This window comes from Vidua macroura, chromosome 3 (assembly GCF_024509145.1).
Source record: "Vidua macroura isolate BioBank_ID:100142 chromosome 3, ASM2450914v1, whole genome shotgun sequence".
In the NCBI taxonomy this organism is placed as follows: domain Eukaryota; kingdom Metazoa; phylum Chordata; class Aves; order Passeriformes; family Viduidae; genus Vidua; species Vidua macroura.
The window spans coordinates 29591585-29606199 of NC_071573.1; the positions used below are offsets into that span (position 1 = coordinate 29591585).

At 39.9% G+C, this 14615-nt stretch overlaps 1 protein-coding gene across 2 annotated transcripts in view; it reads right to left on the minus strand.

Annotated features, from left to right (window-relative positions):
* The window catches only part of ABCG5 (ATP binding cassette subfamily G member 5), a 16799-nt gene extending 2365 nt beyond the window's left edge, over nt 1-14434 (minus strand). The window contains exons 1-11 of one of the 2 annotated variants that reach the window (XM_053972844.1): nt 14260-14434; nt 13531-13652; nt 12946-13082; nt 12629-12727; nt 11514-11646; nt 10028-10167; nt 8639-8768; nt 5862-6075; nt 5402-5508; nt 4439-4577; nt 1296-1481 (exon numbers count right to left, since the gene is read on the minus strand). In XM_053972844.1, the coding sequence (XP_053828819.1) occupies nt 1296-1481; nt 4439-4577; nt 5402-5508; nt 5862-6075; nt 8639-8768; nt 10028-10167; nt 11514-11646; nt 12629-12727; nt 12946-13082; nt 13531-13652; nt 14260-14381 (1529 nt within the window). In that variant the 5' untranslated portion in view covers nt 14382-14434. Of the gene's footprint in view, nt 1-1295; nt 1482-4438; nt 4578-5401; nt 5608-5861; nt 6076-8638; nt 8769-10027; nt 10168-11513; nt 11647-12628; nt 12728-12945; nt 13083-13530; nt 13653-14259 lie in introns of both variants that reach the window. The other variant, XM_053972843.1, reaches the window with a different exon arrangement.
* Nucleotides 14435-14615: the final 181 nt, after the last annotated feature.

The window sequence follows — 14615 nt, forward strand, 5'->3', positions numbered from 1 at the left end:
CCTCCCTCCATCTTCAAAACCAAGTAATACTGAATAGGAATTCATTGCCGCAATAATAACAATGCAAAAATGAAGCAGAAATAATGAGAAGAGACATTCAACAAAGCAGGGCAATTTCAGCATCTAAAATACTTCAAGACTTGTAATTCAACAACAACAAAAAATTAACAAGAAAAATCCCCAGCAAACTAAGTCTCGATGGTATTTTTAATGTCCTTCATTGCTTGTGGAGATTAATCAAAAAGATTCATAATATTAATGAGCAAAATCTGTGCTGTAAAATAAGGTTAGAAACCTCTAATGCTTTTAAGTTATCATTAAGGCATTAGACTACAGTAGCAAGAATAAATGTCTTTCACTATAAACACACATCTTCCTGAAATTAGGCAGGGACCAAATAATTAGACATTAACCTAGCTTTATATCATAAGTATGAGCTGAAATCTACTTTAAAGAGACAAAGCATCATCAGCTTAGTGAAGATTCAGATGGTTTTCTTGAGGACAACACCATGTGTTGTTAGGCTTACTTAATTTTCATTGGGAGGGTCTCAGGTAAACATATCCTACTTGCTCAGTATCTTAGGAAAACTACTTTTAACAATTACACATTTAGTCTGGTATGTCCCTCAAAAAACCCAGTAATTTCAGTATTGACAAATACAATGGGAAAACTGTTCAAACTTCACAAAATTAAAACACAAAACCATTTATTTGCACAGTAATAGAGCAGGAGGATCACAATTTTCCCGCATATTTACTACACTACTCAGTAACTTTTATAGATTTCAGTCTGTACGGGTAGAAAAAGTGACTAAAAAGTTTGCTGGCTAAACTGGATAATAATACTAGTAAGATAGTTGAGAGCAACTGCTTTTTTAAACCAGCATTACCAGTGTTTAATGTCATAAGTTCCAGCAGTTACTAAAAGATGTAGGAACAGGGATTTTCGGTAGGCCCCTTTAATGAGGACAGCATTTCATGTCATCATGTCAGCATCAATAAAAGAATTCAGATGAGCTGATAGATACTAATTTTTCAGTTTTATCTTCAATGTATTTGCAAAAACTGGGGGGAATCATCAATATCTTTGTTGATATCTAAAGATACTAAGTGTCTGTTTTTGTGTTTAGTACAAGGCCCAACAAGATTAGGTAGTTCTGCCTCTGAAGGAGCTGCTCTTGCTTTTCCATGGCTACCTGTGCATTACTGGATTTCTGCAAAACCAACTGTTATAGAAACACTTCCACGTCAGTGGTAACAGCAACACTGTAACAAAGTAAGATTTTTTCCTACCTTACTAGTCCCGTTCCTACTATCACACCAGCTGAATTAAGTAGCACAATGCCACTTTGGACTATATTTGGGTCTTGAACCATGCCAAGTATAACAAGTGTTAGTAGTTCACCAATCATGTGAGATGCTAGGACAACAGCAAAGAAAATTCCAAATCTGGAAACATCAGGATGCAATCCTATAGTCCTGTACAAAGATGAGCAAAAGAACAGTTAAAAAACAATGTTTGGGTAGCAAACTTGGAAGGTGGCTTTTACTTTTGTTTCTATTTGGGTTTTTTGCAGTTATAGCTCATTAGGTGAAGAGTTTATGCCTTAATCCTTAGAATACTGTTTGGAATCTTAACACAAAGGACATCCACTTACTATAATTATGTAAGTGCAGATACATGAGGTTTTCTCCATCTAGACTGAAGAGGGTTATACAAAGATGTAATTCTTGTAGAAACCCAGGTTTTTTCAAGACAATCACCACAGCTTTTCAATTTCTTAAACTAACCTGCTGCTTCTTGTAAAGTCTTTGCAGTGGGAGTCATTCATGTAAGTCACATATTTAAATAACATCTTTATGAAGGTAATTAACAGATTGGATTTTGCACTTCTGATAATGTGCAAGCAAACATAAGTATGGATATACTCAATTAAATGAAAAACTAATTGAATTCACCACCCATGTAATTCACACCAATGCAATTTCCCCCATACTCCTGCATTCTTCAATGCAACACGCTGTTCTCAATTTTCCTCTAGCTAACCCAACAGAAAGAGTCCTCTCAATCTATACTCAAGATTAAAAAGTTAAGAAAAGCCAGCAATTGCTTGACAAACTTAATTCAGCCTTATAGTGTATGTGACAGATGACAAAACCCTTTATTACACTGTGACACATTACTCTTTTTCCAAAATACCTCATACTAAAATTGCCTCACACTAGGTGCACACTGCATGCTTTGCTTAACTCACAAGCAGCAATTCAACATTAAATTTTATTTTTGTAGCAACAAAAAGTGCAAGACCCTATTTTTTTTTAAATCCACCATGTTCGAATATGGTCTTAAAACAGAAGTATCAATTTTCTCATAGACTTTTCTATAGTGTTTTTTTGTAACACCAAAATAAATTATAAATAGATGGATGAACATTGACTCTTCCAGTATTAAACACTCAGCAAGGTAGCAGGTATTTAAAAACTTTTAAGTACAGATTGGTGCAGGAGAAACAGCTTTCCAAAGTCCTACCAGAAAACTACCACCTCAGAGACACTCTAAAACTTTACACAGAGACATGGAGACACAGGTTAGTAAATCTGGGATATGAATAGAACAGAAGACTTAAAAAAGAAAAAAAAAAAAAAAAAGGAAAAAAAAAACCACGGAAAAAAAAAAAAAAACAGCCCAAAGACAGCAACAGAATAACAACATGATGTGAACTGTCGAACTGTCGGAAGACTTCCCAGAGGTATCTTCAGCTAGGAAAATCTGCATAGACAGGACATTCACTTGAATCAAAAGAGGCTCTTTTTGAACTTGGCCAAACCTGCCTCACGTCTGATCAGGTCAGAGTTTCGGTCTGCCTGACCCAACTGGCTGACTCCACAAACACAAACTCTACAAGAAATGGCTTGTCAAGGTCTCTCAAAAAGTTAGTCCATTTGGGAAAGTTCAGTCCTGCGTAACAACTGCCAAAATTTCATCCAGAAACTGCTTGCCCTGAGAGGTCTAAGAGCATTGTGAAATCAGTTTGACACATCCCTTATGGCTTCCAAACAACCGCAATATTGGAAAGATAATACCTGTAAATATTATCCATTAACTGGAGCCTCACTATTTATTGTTGATTGTGTTTGAGCCAACCAAAACACAGGGGCAAAGTCTCTGCCCATGTGGATTCCCTGTTTGTTATGGAGTTGAGTGTCATTGAGCCTGGAAAGCTGCTTTCCAAATGGCTGTTTTCTTAGCACCATTCATAAACAGAATGTCAGCACAGCACTTAATGGAAGGAAGAGTAATTTCTGTCTGTCTGCCTGTGGAAAAAAAGGCTTCCCAGGGAGCCCTGCCTCAAGCAGGTAGCACTGACAGCTTGCAGAAATAAAAGCTCAGGTAGCTGAGAGGATAAAGGTGACTACTTTTCATATCCACACCAAACTACAAAACAACCTGCCCATGCATGCAAGTTCTGACACCTGGAAGAGCAGAAATCTTCCTCTCAGGGATGTTCTCTTTTCATTGAGATTTCAAATTAAAGAATTAAGTAAATGCTGAGCACTGCCCCTCATTGCCTACTATAGACAAGAAGGAAGAAGGGAATAGTCATCTTTATTTTCTGAGTTTTTCCAGATGGGGGAAAATTGCTACAAAATTCCCGGTGCAAAAATTCTGACTCAGAAGTCCAAGCAATTTTGTGTAGTTCTACTCTATCCATTTTCCATCCATCTTACTGTAAAGTAAGAGCACTAACATGCACAGGTACAGCAGAATGGCTTCTGCACTTCAGCTCTTTTATGAGGGTGTATCCACTTACCACTTTTGAACAGCTCATCAGAGAAAATGCATCCACGACACAAACCAAGCCTGCTCATCACTTGTACACATAAACTAAAATTAACTTTGGTGCACTAGACATCTCTCAACATTAGAAAAGAAAAAGAATGAAGGATAGAAATTTGTATTTTTCTCCGGAGGGTATAAGAAAGGGATCCAGATTTCATCACTTCCATACGCTGTAGCTAAACCCCAATGTCTCAGGAAATAAAAGGTTTGTTACTGTCATGTACCTACAGCTGACATCCTCATTTTGGGGTGGATTTTTTTTTGGTTTTTTTTGGTTTTTTTATTTCCTGTCTTTCTAAATGCAATGTAAAATGACACTTCCTGCTTTCAATATGACAAAAGGATGGTAACTCTCCTAGGTCCATTAAAACTTTCCAAGATACCTAGAGAACAGGTAATTTACCTACTGGGGAAGTGTTTTCAGCTCTGCCTGAAAGAGAAGGGCTAAATTTGTGTCATCTTTCCTTATGGTTTCTGTGTAATCATTTTGAGAGACAAGATCAGGAAGCCATGCCAGGAGGCCTTTTGCTGACATGTTAATTGACACTGATAACAAAAACAAAATGGCAATCCAACAGATGGTCCAAATGCTTACCAGTATATGAAGGTGCTGAAAATGGCCACGCTGATGACACTGAAGGGTAGGAAATGGACTATATAAGCTACAAGCATTTGCCATTTCTTATACAAGCCATCTTTGCTTTCTTGGTCACTGATAGCACGTAGAGGTGGGACTGAATTAAATATATAAGAAATGAAGTAAATTACCATTAAACAGAAAGAGCAGGACTTGTTGTTAGCAGAAATGATCTGAAGCACAGGGACAACTTTGAGAATATATCACAAACATTCTGCTTAAACCACTCTGATCCCTTTTCCCCCCACTTCAAGTGCAAAGCATGCTCCCTGCAGATTGCAAACATTGGTAGGCTTAACGAAAGAGACCTGACTTTTCAGCATGCAGAACATCCTTCTCTTTTTGCATATACAGATTAAGGACATGAGAAAACCTCTGTCACTGGCCAATTTATTGAGGTGCTCTGATTTCAAGCTGATGACAGCAGTGTATGTTCCCCTACATGAGCAAAACAGGTTACAGGGCTGTAAATAGAAACTACTGCTGCTTTCAGTATGGCACCTGTAAGAGAAAAATCCTTTTAAAAAATATAATCATCACATAATAATCATAAATCCAATTATGCTTAATTGCTGTCAAAGCTGTTTTGTATTTCCATCCTTTCCATGTGTCTAGTTTTGAGCTCACTTACATGTTAGCTAGACCTAGACTTTGTCTTGCCTATAAAATGCTACACACAGCGAAATCTTTTGCACAGTTTAGAATAAAGCCTTCACAGACAGGCCAGCTGTAAAAAAGAAAGGCAGGGATCAGGGCATATTCCCTTAAATTCCATTGAATTTTGTGCTTCTGTATCAACTCTGACATTACCTAGACCAGTGAAGATCTTTTAAATCACTATCTTCAAAAAATAATTTTTCTTATTTAAGACAGAGCGGCAGCAACACCTGCTGCTGCACATAAGACAGGACAGAAACTCACACAGGGCCACAGCATTGAGCATCCCTGTGTAGGGGGGTGCACTCACGCACTGGTAGACAAGCCCCACACGGTCCTGCACGGCTCCCTGGGCCAGGTCATTCCTTAGCCTAAGAAGGAAGAAGGCTATAAACAAGCCAAATAACAGGTTCTGGAGGAGACGCATGATGATGCCTGTCTTATCTCTGGAGAGATTTCTTGTTGTTCTCCTGATAATGAAACAAACCAATAAAAGGCCTGTTAGCTACAACTGAACACATGTTGGTAGGGTATTAAGCTTTGAACAAATCTTAGACACACAGTGTCCACAAAGAGCTAATATATTAAAAAAGACAAGGGACAAGTACAGTGGGAGATCAAATAACCAAGGAAGTGCATCTATACATGGAGGGGAAACCTGAGAGATTAGTGGAGAAGAAAAAAAAAAATTGCTTTAGAAGGGGGAGGGGGGAGAAAGTCTTACCGTAAAAGAATCAGTATTTGGTCAAAGCCACTGGGTGAGTCTTTGTTTTTGAATGGTATTGGTGGCAGCTCCTTCATATACTTTGTTTTCTCAATGGCTTCCAGTACTTTGCTAAAGATCACTGAGTTTTTGTAGGCTGACACAAATTCTTGAACCCTATTGTAGGTTTTGAGTTCGTGTTCCTTGCTTCGGGTGTCCACAGATGTCAGATCCACTGTAAAATGACAAAGTTTTTACTCTATATACACATCACTTTCCCTTAATATCTTTTTTGCCCATGCAACTAACTTCTTCTTGTCTCTATTCTAAAATATGCAAAGATGAAAAGGTCACTTGAAAGTATTCAAGGTTTCTTTCTCCCTTCTGTTAGATGCAGCAGGAATTCATTAACTGTGCAGCCACAAGAAATCTGTGTTTTGTGTCCTCCGTAGGACCCTGCAGTTCAGGTCCTTGATCTGAAATGCAAGGTCTGAGCACCGTGCTGGTCAGACCTTTAGCACTCTCCTTGCACAATACAGAGTTGTAGAGAGCAAGACAAAGCACCAGAGGATGAACATTTATGAAGATGAAGAGATTACTTATCTGGTCGTATATTTCTCAGGTTTTCAGGCAAATGCTCGGACATGGCTCCACAGCTCCCCCTTGTCCTCTGCCCACTCCTCCAGAACTATGGAGCTTTATTTTTTGCTTAGTGTGAACTCACACTGTAGACACAGCTCTTCTCTCCTTGAGCTGTTAATGCATTGTTGCACTGGGTTTCACCTACCTCCTTTGCAAACATACTTCTTGTTTAATGTGAAGTCAGAGGATGTTCAGCTGGCCAAATTCCCTTAGCAGGCTCAGCCCAAGCTGAAGGAAGTATTACTGACTGCTGTGGAACTCAGGAAAGGTAACTACATTACAGAGTTAATATTCCTTTCTAGTAAGTCCACCTAAACATGCTCCTGGCACCAGCAATTCTTTTGCTGGCAGATGGGAAATTTGTGTGTTCTATTTTTACAAGTCATACAGATTCAGAAATAGCGCTAAAATGCCTTAGAAATTTCCCTATTCCCTAACAGCAATGAATTAGCCAAGGTTTTGAAAACTGGATTGTTGTTCTCAGCAATATTTGTTCTTACCCAATTTTATATTACTTTACATCTGGTAAGATGTCTTCATCAGTTATTTACTCCTAAGGTTTCTCTCATCCTTAGATTTCAGTTTTGCAATGTTCTGTTCAACTTCAAAATACAAATTCAACAAAAGGAGGCCTTGTCCAAGATTCTTAGGTTTCCTCAAAATCTGAATTAGGCTTATGAATAGTTCCCTGGTGTTCTAAAAGCTGGAATTCAGCAGAATTGTCTTTAATGGTAAACACATACAAAATGAAGCCTTTGCTTTTACAAATGTGAACATCTGAAATGCAGAAACACTTTTTAAAACTTGGCCAGTGTGACTTGCTGGAAGTCACACAGGAAATAAATGGCAACTCAGTGTGCTTTAAAAGAATGGTAACACTGACTACTATAACTAGACCATCTAGCTAATGCCTACCATGCATTAGTACTTTTTACAAACATGTGACAGTTCAGCAATATAATCCACACTCAATACATAGGATATATTTTCCTCTGTTGCTGATGTAAATGATATCAGAATCTGTCCCTTCATTCACATCAAATCACACACACAAAAAAATATAAACTACCAATTTTCAAAAGACTAAATATTCTGATGATTCTTTGCTCTAATCTGTATTTTTTTCCTTTCTTGTCACATTCAAAGGTTGACATTTGAAGAATGCAGTACTCTCTTTAACAAGCTTTTTTAAAAGTGGGTCTAAATCTCAAATCATCTATGCTTTTCAAGACTATTCAAATTCATGAAGGCAAAATTATCCTCACTGTCATACCAGTATTTTCAGCTTTATCCCATTCCAGCTTCATGTCAACAACCAACCTCTCTTCTCACTGAGTTTAGAATGCCATGTAGACAATAGGAAAACACTACCTGTGCTGAATGCAGCTTTTTGAATTGGTCAAATTCCCTGGTTAGTGCTCAGCTAGTACTGCCAGAATTAACCTAACGTGTTGGTTTTAAATAGAGTTATGTACATGGCTGCATATTTGTACACATACAAACACATCCACATTCTCTTCAAACCTGCGCCTGTATGGATCAGGGACATGGATGTCCTGCAGCAAAACCAAGTCTCATTTCCAAAGTCTCCTGCTTACCCGTTTTCTTTTTTTTCATCCTGAATTGGTAAAACAATACTCTCCAGCTTATGCCAACAGCTATCATCATCTTGCTATCATCATCTCCTGAAGCACCCATTCTGTTCCAGCTGTTCACCTTGGAATTAGCAACTCCCCAAACTTTTAGAAACCTCAAACTTAGAATTCCAGGAAATTGAGGCCTCAAATCATCCCATATTTATTGTACATCCCTCCACACAACTCTTTCAAGTTGCTTGGCATCACAGAGTCCAGAGGAGCATGGGATTTTCCACAGTTTTGGAATCAAATTAATTTTCCAACATCCAGCTGGGAAATGCCATCAGGAATCCACAGGTTTCATGAAGCTGAGATTCTTTTTTTAGTGGTAGTTTACTCCTTTACTGCAAATATGGCTATTTTATGGAGTCATTAGGAATGACGTGGGGCCAGCCCTCTCTCTGAGCTGAAAATAATTAAAAAGTTGGAGCAGAATTCAAATACATTTCTATCTCTGGAAAAACTTTAACTTGGGAAAAAAACCAAATTGTTTTACTAAAACAATTTAGACAAACTTACCATAGAAGTCAAAAGGATTTGATTGTTCAGGACAAGAATAGCCACAGTCACTAAAAAATGAGATCATTTCCATAGGGTTCCCACAGAAAACCATTTCTCCAAAGCTCATGATGGCTATTTTATCAAATAACTGTTGGGGAGAAATTAATATATTAGCAGTATGTACTAAGAATCACAGAATATGCTGATTTGGAAGGAATCCATCAGGATCATCAAGTCCAACTTCTGGCCCTGCATAAGACACCCCATGAATCACACCATGTGCCTGAGAGCATTGTCCAAAAGCTTCTTGAACTCTGTCAGACTTGGTGCTGTGGCCACTTCCCTGGGGAGCCTGTTCCCAGCCACCCTCTGTGCGAAAAATCTTTTTCTAAGATCCAACCTAAACCTCCCCTGTCACACTTCAGGCCATTCCCTCAGGTCCTGTCACTGGGCACCACTGTGATCAGATCAGGAGTGCATTCATTCTTGAGTACGGCTACTGTCTTGGTAATAGACATGCTTTGATGGGAAAAAATAGTTTTGACACATTCAAACTTCCTTACTGTATTTCTCCCAAAAGACATTGGTCCTTTCTTTTACTCCTCTCATTGGTGGTCATGCAAACTGACACATCTTTAAGCTCAAGTGGTTCTCCAAACTGTCAATGACAAGAGCATACAGAGGTAATCCACAAAAAGAGATGTGGCTTTCTGACTTCATTTCTAATGCACCTTCACTTACTGACTGACCCCCTTCAGTGCTTAATAGCCCCAGCCTGTAAAACCCCCCAGATTGTTGGCAAGACTATCCTGAAGTGCTTAAGGACTCTAACAGCACTGCTCTTCAGGTGAACATTTGCCAGGGCAAGGTTCCCACCAGCTATGATCAATCCATATTATCAAGACACCAGGGCTGTTTTCAGTCCAGAAAAGCACTGTTACTCCCCTCTGGCCCCACAACCATTAACACTCCATTCAGTCAGCCACAGAAGAGGAGTTTCATATTCATGTAGCAGGTGGTGGGTAAGAGCAAAGTGAGAAACAGTAATGGGTAAGGAGAAATGCTTTCCCCAGCACAAACCCTGCGAGGCAGGACTGCCCCACCACACGACCAAGGTGTACCCACATGCCTTGTCTTTACTTCTCCCAGTGGTTTTGGTTTGGGTAACTGCATAACACAAGTGTTAGGCACACAGTCAGACTCTACACCATTTTCACAAGGCAATGTGTGTCCCTAAGTGCCCTGTGACTAGGACAAGACCAGAGTTGCAAAGTTCAAGAGAGGCCTCTAATTAAGCAAAGGAAAGGAAAAGAGGCAGCTATACTGGATCTTGTACTTCCATCCTTTAAAGAACCTAAGTACTAAAAGGTCAGGCGGAAAAGCCAAAAGTGAGTAGGTATCATCTACCTTGAAAAGTTCTGAGCGAGGCTGATGGATTGTAAGAATCACAATCCTGTCTCTGTGTGCAAGCTCTGAGAGAAGCAAGACAAGCTGGTTTGCAGTCAGGCAGTCCAGCCCTGTCGTTGGTTCATCAAGTAGCATGACCTCTGTCAAACAACAAGGAATAACTTTAAAATTCAGGTAAATGAGGAGCAAATGGCATAGCTTCTGCCCTTAAAGCTAATTTGGCAAACAACATAGAAATTACTTTATAGGTGAAGTTCCACACATAAAGCAGGGTATGCAGAGATATTGCCATGACAGGATCTTTCAGTTTTATTTCGTTTCAGTGGTTCTGTTTCAATGACTAGGAATAAGGACATTAAAAAATACTTCAGAGCATAATACTTCTTCTAAATTCCTGTGAAATCTGAAAATTACCAAAGTAGTTTTGATGCATACATCTGCTTTCAAGAACAATAATGATAAATTTCAGCATTTACAAAATTGTAAATATAAGCGACAAAATTAGCTAGGAGTTATATATTCTGAATTAAATTTACATATATATACATAGAATTTGTGAGCAAACAAAGAATTATTAAAATACAACACATGCAATTCCGTAGATTGAAGCAGATGTGACTGCCTTTTCTTCATTATTTTATTGCACATGAAAGGGAAAAACTTATAATCAAATCCATTATTTTTATAGAGATGACACATAGCATGGAAGAGGGCAGTCCAACCTTGATCAGGGTATGAGGGGAAGGGAGTTTTCACTCTAGGTTTATCTACACAGAATTACTATACTGTTTACTGTAGAGTTTAGTGAGGTCCTGAGCAGCAACCATACCCCAGGAGTCACCAGTAGCAGGGATGTACCTCACTGCGCTACTTAAGCTCCTTCCTGCCTAATATGCATTTGTAACACATCCACATGGCTACAAGGACTCCAGCATCCAATAAATATGTGCTGTACATTCACTCAGTGAGATTCTGGCACTTTCAAAAAACTCCCTCAAAACTGACAGAATTTTTCCCATGGATAATCCTTCCGTAGTTGCTCAGCTTTGATTTCCTTTCATTGGAATTTTTTTAGCACTGCAACATACATGCTACTCACACATACATAGATCAAGGACAGCTACTCCACTACAAGGCTCAGTGCTTGCACATGTATGGCTCTAATGTACTCAAAAATGATAAATTAATGGACCACAACCAACATTTGGGAACAGTGAACCCAGAAAGACTTAAAATGGATAAATCCAAGTCTAAACCTATGTTCAGTCCCTAAGATTTTTAATTTGTCTGCTTTCCAAGATCAACTAAGAGATCAATGGCAGACCTCAGTTACTACTTATTCTTTTCTGTTATCACCAGACTGGCTTCTGATGAATTAAAGAATGCAAACGCTTTTGTATTTTAAAGTGGTTTACAATGACCTATGGTAGGAGCACAAAGTGACACAGCCTTGTTTTATTTCAAAAATCCATGCAGTGGTACTTACTGGGATCTTGTAAAAGCTGGGCTGCAACTGATACCCGACGCCTCTCACCCCCAGAAATTCCTACGACATTCCGGCTTCCAATTATTTTGTCAGCAATGTGGCTGAGACTCAGCTCAGTCATAACTGCATCTACCTAAAAATAATTACAATTTCAAAACACTAAACACAGTCCACCTCAGATACCTGTGTGCAATGGCAAAAAAACAGCAAAAAAAAGACAAAGACATTATTTTAAGTTACAGCTTTACCAATATCCTGCTTGCATCCATTCTAGTTGGACAGTATCTGGCCTAAGTTCTATTTTATTATTTTTAATACATTATTTAAATTACTATTCTTTAAAATTTTATTTCAATGTATTCTGAGATAACTAAATTGTATCCTCACTTGGCATTAAGAGATTAAGAGTTCAGGGGTGACTAGAAGTTAAGGTATGGAGCATAATGTGCTGCTCTGGCTTCCAAAATCAGGGAGCAGGAAGGCACACCAATTCTGGGAAAGTATAAAGTACTGAGTGGAAGACTGAGGAAGAGAGAAGACAGAAAGCAAGACCCTCTGGTCAAGAATATCCAATTTTACTTTGAATAGAATTCAAAAAGAGCCCTTTAAATAAATCCAAAACACACCAATTTCATCAAGAAAGTAGCTTGCAGGAGGCTTAATAGACCAGTGCTTTTTTGAGCTGTTGTGATTAGTGAGAGATATCCTACAGGAGACAGAATGGTGCCAAAATCAGTTGTGCTGTCCATGAGACTTGCCAGCACACATGGGCCTAAATGCCTGAGAGAACAGAGGTTCCCCTCTGGGGAAAGGGAATTGACCTCAATACCAAGACCAGCATCTCCTGCAATAGTAACTGCTTCAGCTTCGGGTGGGAGTGTTTTGTCCCAGCATCATGGTGATGTCCTGGGGCACCAGCACAAGTCCCTTGAAGCGGTGGGACCACCAGAGAGCTTGTGCCCTACTCCTCAGCAGGAGGATTTCTCCCCATTTGCAGAATGATGATTACAAAACCTCATAAATATAAAGCACAGCCATGGATGGAAAGTGCTGCTGGTGAAAACATTACATGACATGCTGTATGACTTTCTAGTGGAAGACTGTAAAATACAAACCTTCTTTTTGATGGAGCTGCTGGAGCATTTCTTAAGAGTTAGTAAAGCCGTGTAGGTCAAAGACTCCTGTACAGTGAGAAAGCTTAATAAAGTGTCACTCTGAAAAAAAAAAGTGAAGAGGAAGAAGCAGTTAGTCCCATAGTAATTAAAATTTTGTCCCTCTTCATGCAAGCCTAATAATTCATACAGCTTATTAACTGATTTGTCCCAAATTTCCTAGTAAAATCACATTTACATTACAGTATACTCCATTACACTAGCAACTTTTTTCACACAAAAGGAAGCACCGTACACAAAAAATAAATGTAGGAATCAACCTGTGGCACGTAAGAGAAGCAATCTCTGAAGTGTTCCCTCTTCAGCTGACGTCCATTCACATACACTTCACCAAAGAAGTTGTCTTTATGTCCCAGTCTTCCCGATATTGCATCCAGAAGTGTTGTTTTCCCAGATCCTTTCAAACAAAAGAAATTAATCATGCGCTGAGATGAATTTTATGATTCCAAGAGTGGTAGCCTGACTTGGATGGACACATGCAAAAAGTACAAAGCTGGATTTTTTCTCAATAACTTTAAAATAACAGGCCCTGAAATGGGAGCTAATTAAGGGAAGGTAAATGGGAAAACTAGAATGCAAATTAGCATTTAAATCATAAAAAAAATCACAATTGCAGTGAAACATTTGAGTTTTGAAGTAACCTTGTCTGTTATTGAAGTTATAATTGTTAGTTAGATGACAGAAGACTCAACTCGGAAAACCAAGCACCATTTTTACAAAGCAGAAGTTAAAATCAGCCACAATTTCATTATTTAATACACAGACCTCAGTCACATTCATGTCACAATGGAAGTCACCAGTATTAGCTGTGATCTAACTTCATTTAAAGTACTGGAACAACTTACCAGAATTTCCTAAAATCCCCATAATCTGTCCACTTTCTATGTGAAATGAAACATCCTTTAGTATTTGTCGGGTCCATTTTTTACAATATAAAGAAAAGTTCCACCATGGGCCAACACGCTCTCTTGGAAAACAAACACCAATAAAAAATTTGGTGAGAGAATATGTAAAAATTTTGCATAAAGCAAGTGAATGGTTCATAGCTACTTGCATGTGGGATGGGAGCTGCAAGGATTTTAAAATATAGAAAAATAAAAATTAAAGTATTTTCCCCCTTGCCCTTTCCCCTCCTAAGGCTTCAACTTTGGCATTACCTGGAAGATAAAACAAAGTCTGAGCACATTTTTCAGAATGATTGCTAAGAGGCTTTTGGACTACAACCAAAAGGGCAACCATGAACTGTGGCTTTATTTGCTGATGATGTTTGCCAGCCATTAATCCACCTGTCCCTTTCCTTAGGGCCTCGTGTTATCCCTCTGGCCGCAGCGAGATAGGCAGTGGGAAAGGGCACAGCGTTTGGAAATCTCCTCTAAAGCACGTCCTTCCGAGACGCATGAAGGGGATGCGGTGAGGCTCCGCAGGGCTCAGCCCTGAGGCGCCATGAGGGGGGCCTGGCACCATCGCTCCTGCCGTGCTGGGCTGCGGCCAAACCCACAGCCCGCAGTGCCAGCCCCGCTCCGCAGCCCCTGGCGCCGGAGCAGGGACCCTCCACACCGCCCTCCCAGCCCTACCTGATGGTGTAGGACACACCCTGGACGCTGATGGTGTTGGGGTGCTGCCCCACGGCCATCCCCTTGCCTGCGTGCCCGCTGCTGCCGCTCTTCTCCAGGGTGGGAGATGCACTGCCCGACATCCTCGGGTGCCGGGGCTCCGCAGCCTCCCTGCGTCCCTCACGCTGCTGGCCGGGTGCCTGACACTGCCACAGCCACTGCCACAGCCACAGCCACAGCCGCCACCACCATGCCTCCCCCGGCACCGCGCAGGGGCAGCTCCCGCTGTCCTGGGTCAGAGCAGGTCGCTGCCCCCGGCACTTGCGACCTCAAAGAAAACAGAGAGGCTTCCTGTTCTTTCTTTTTTTCCGGAGAAG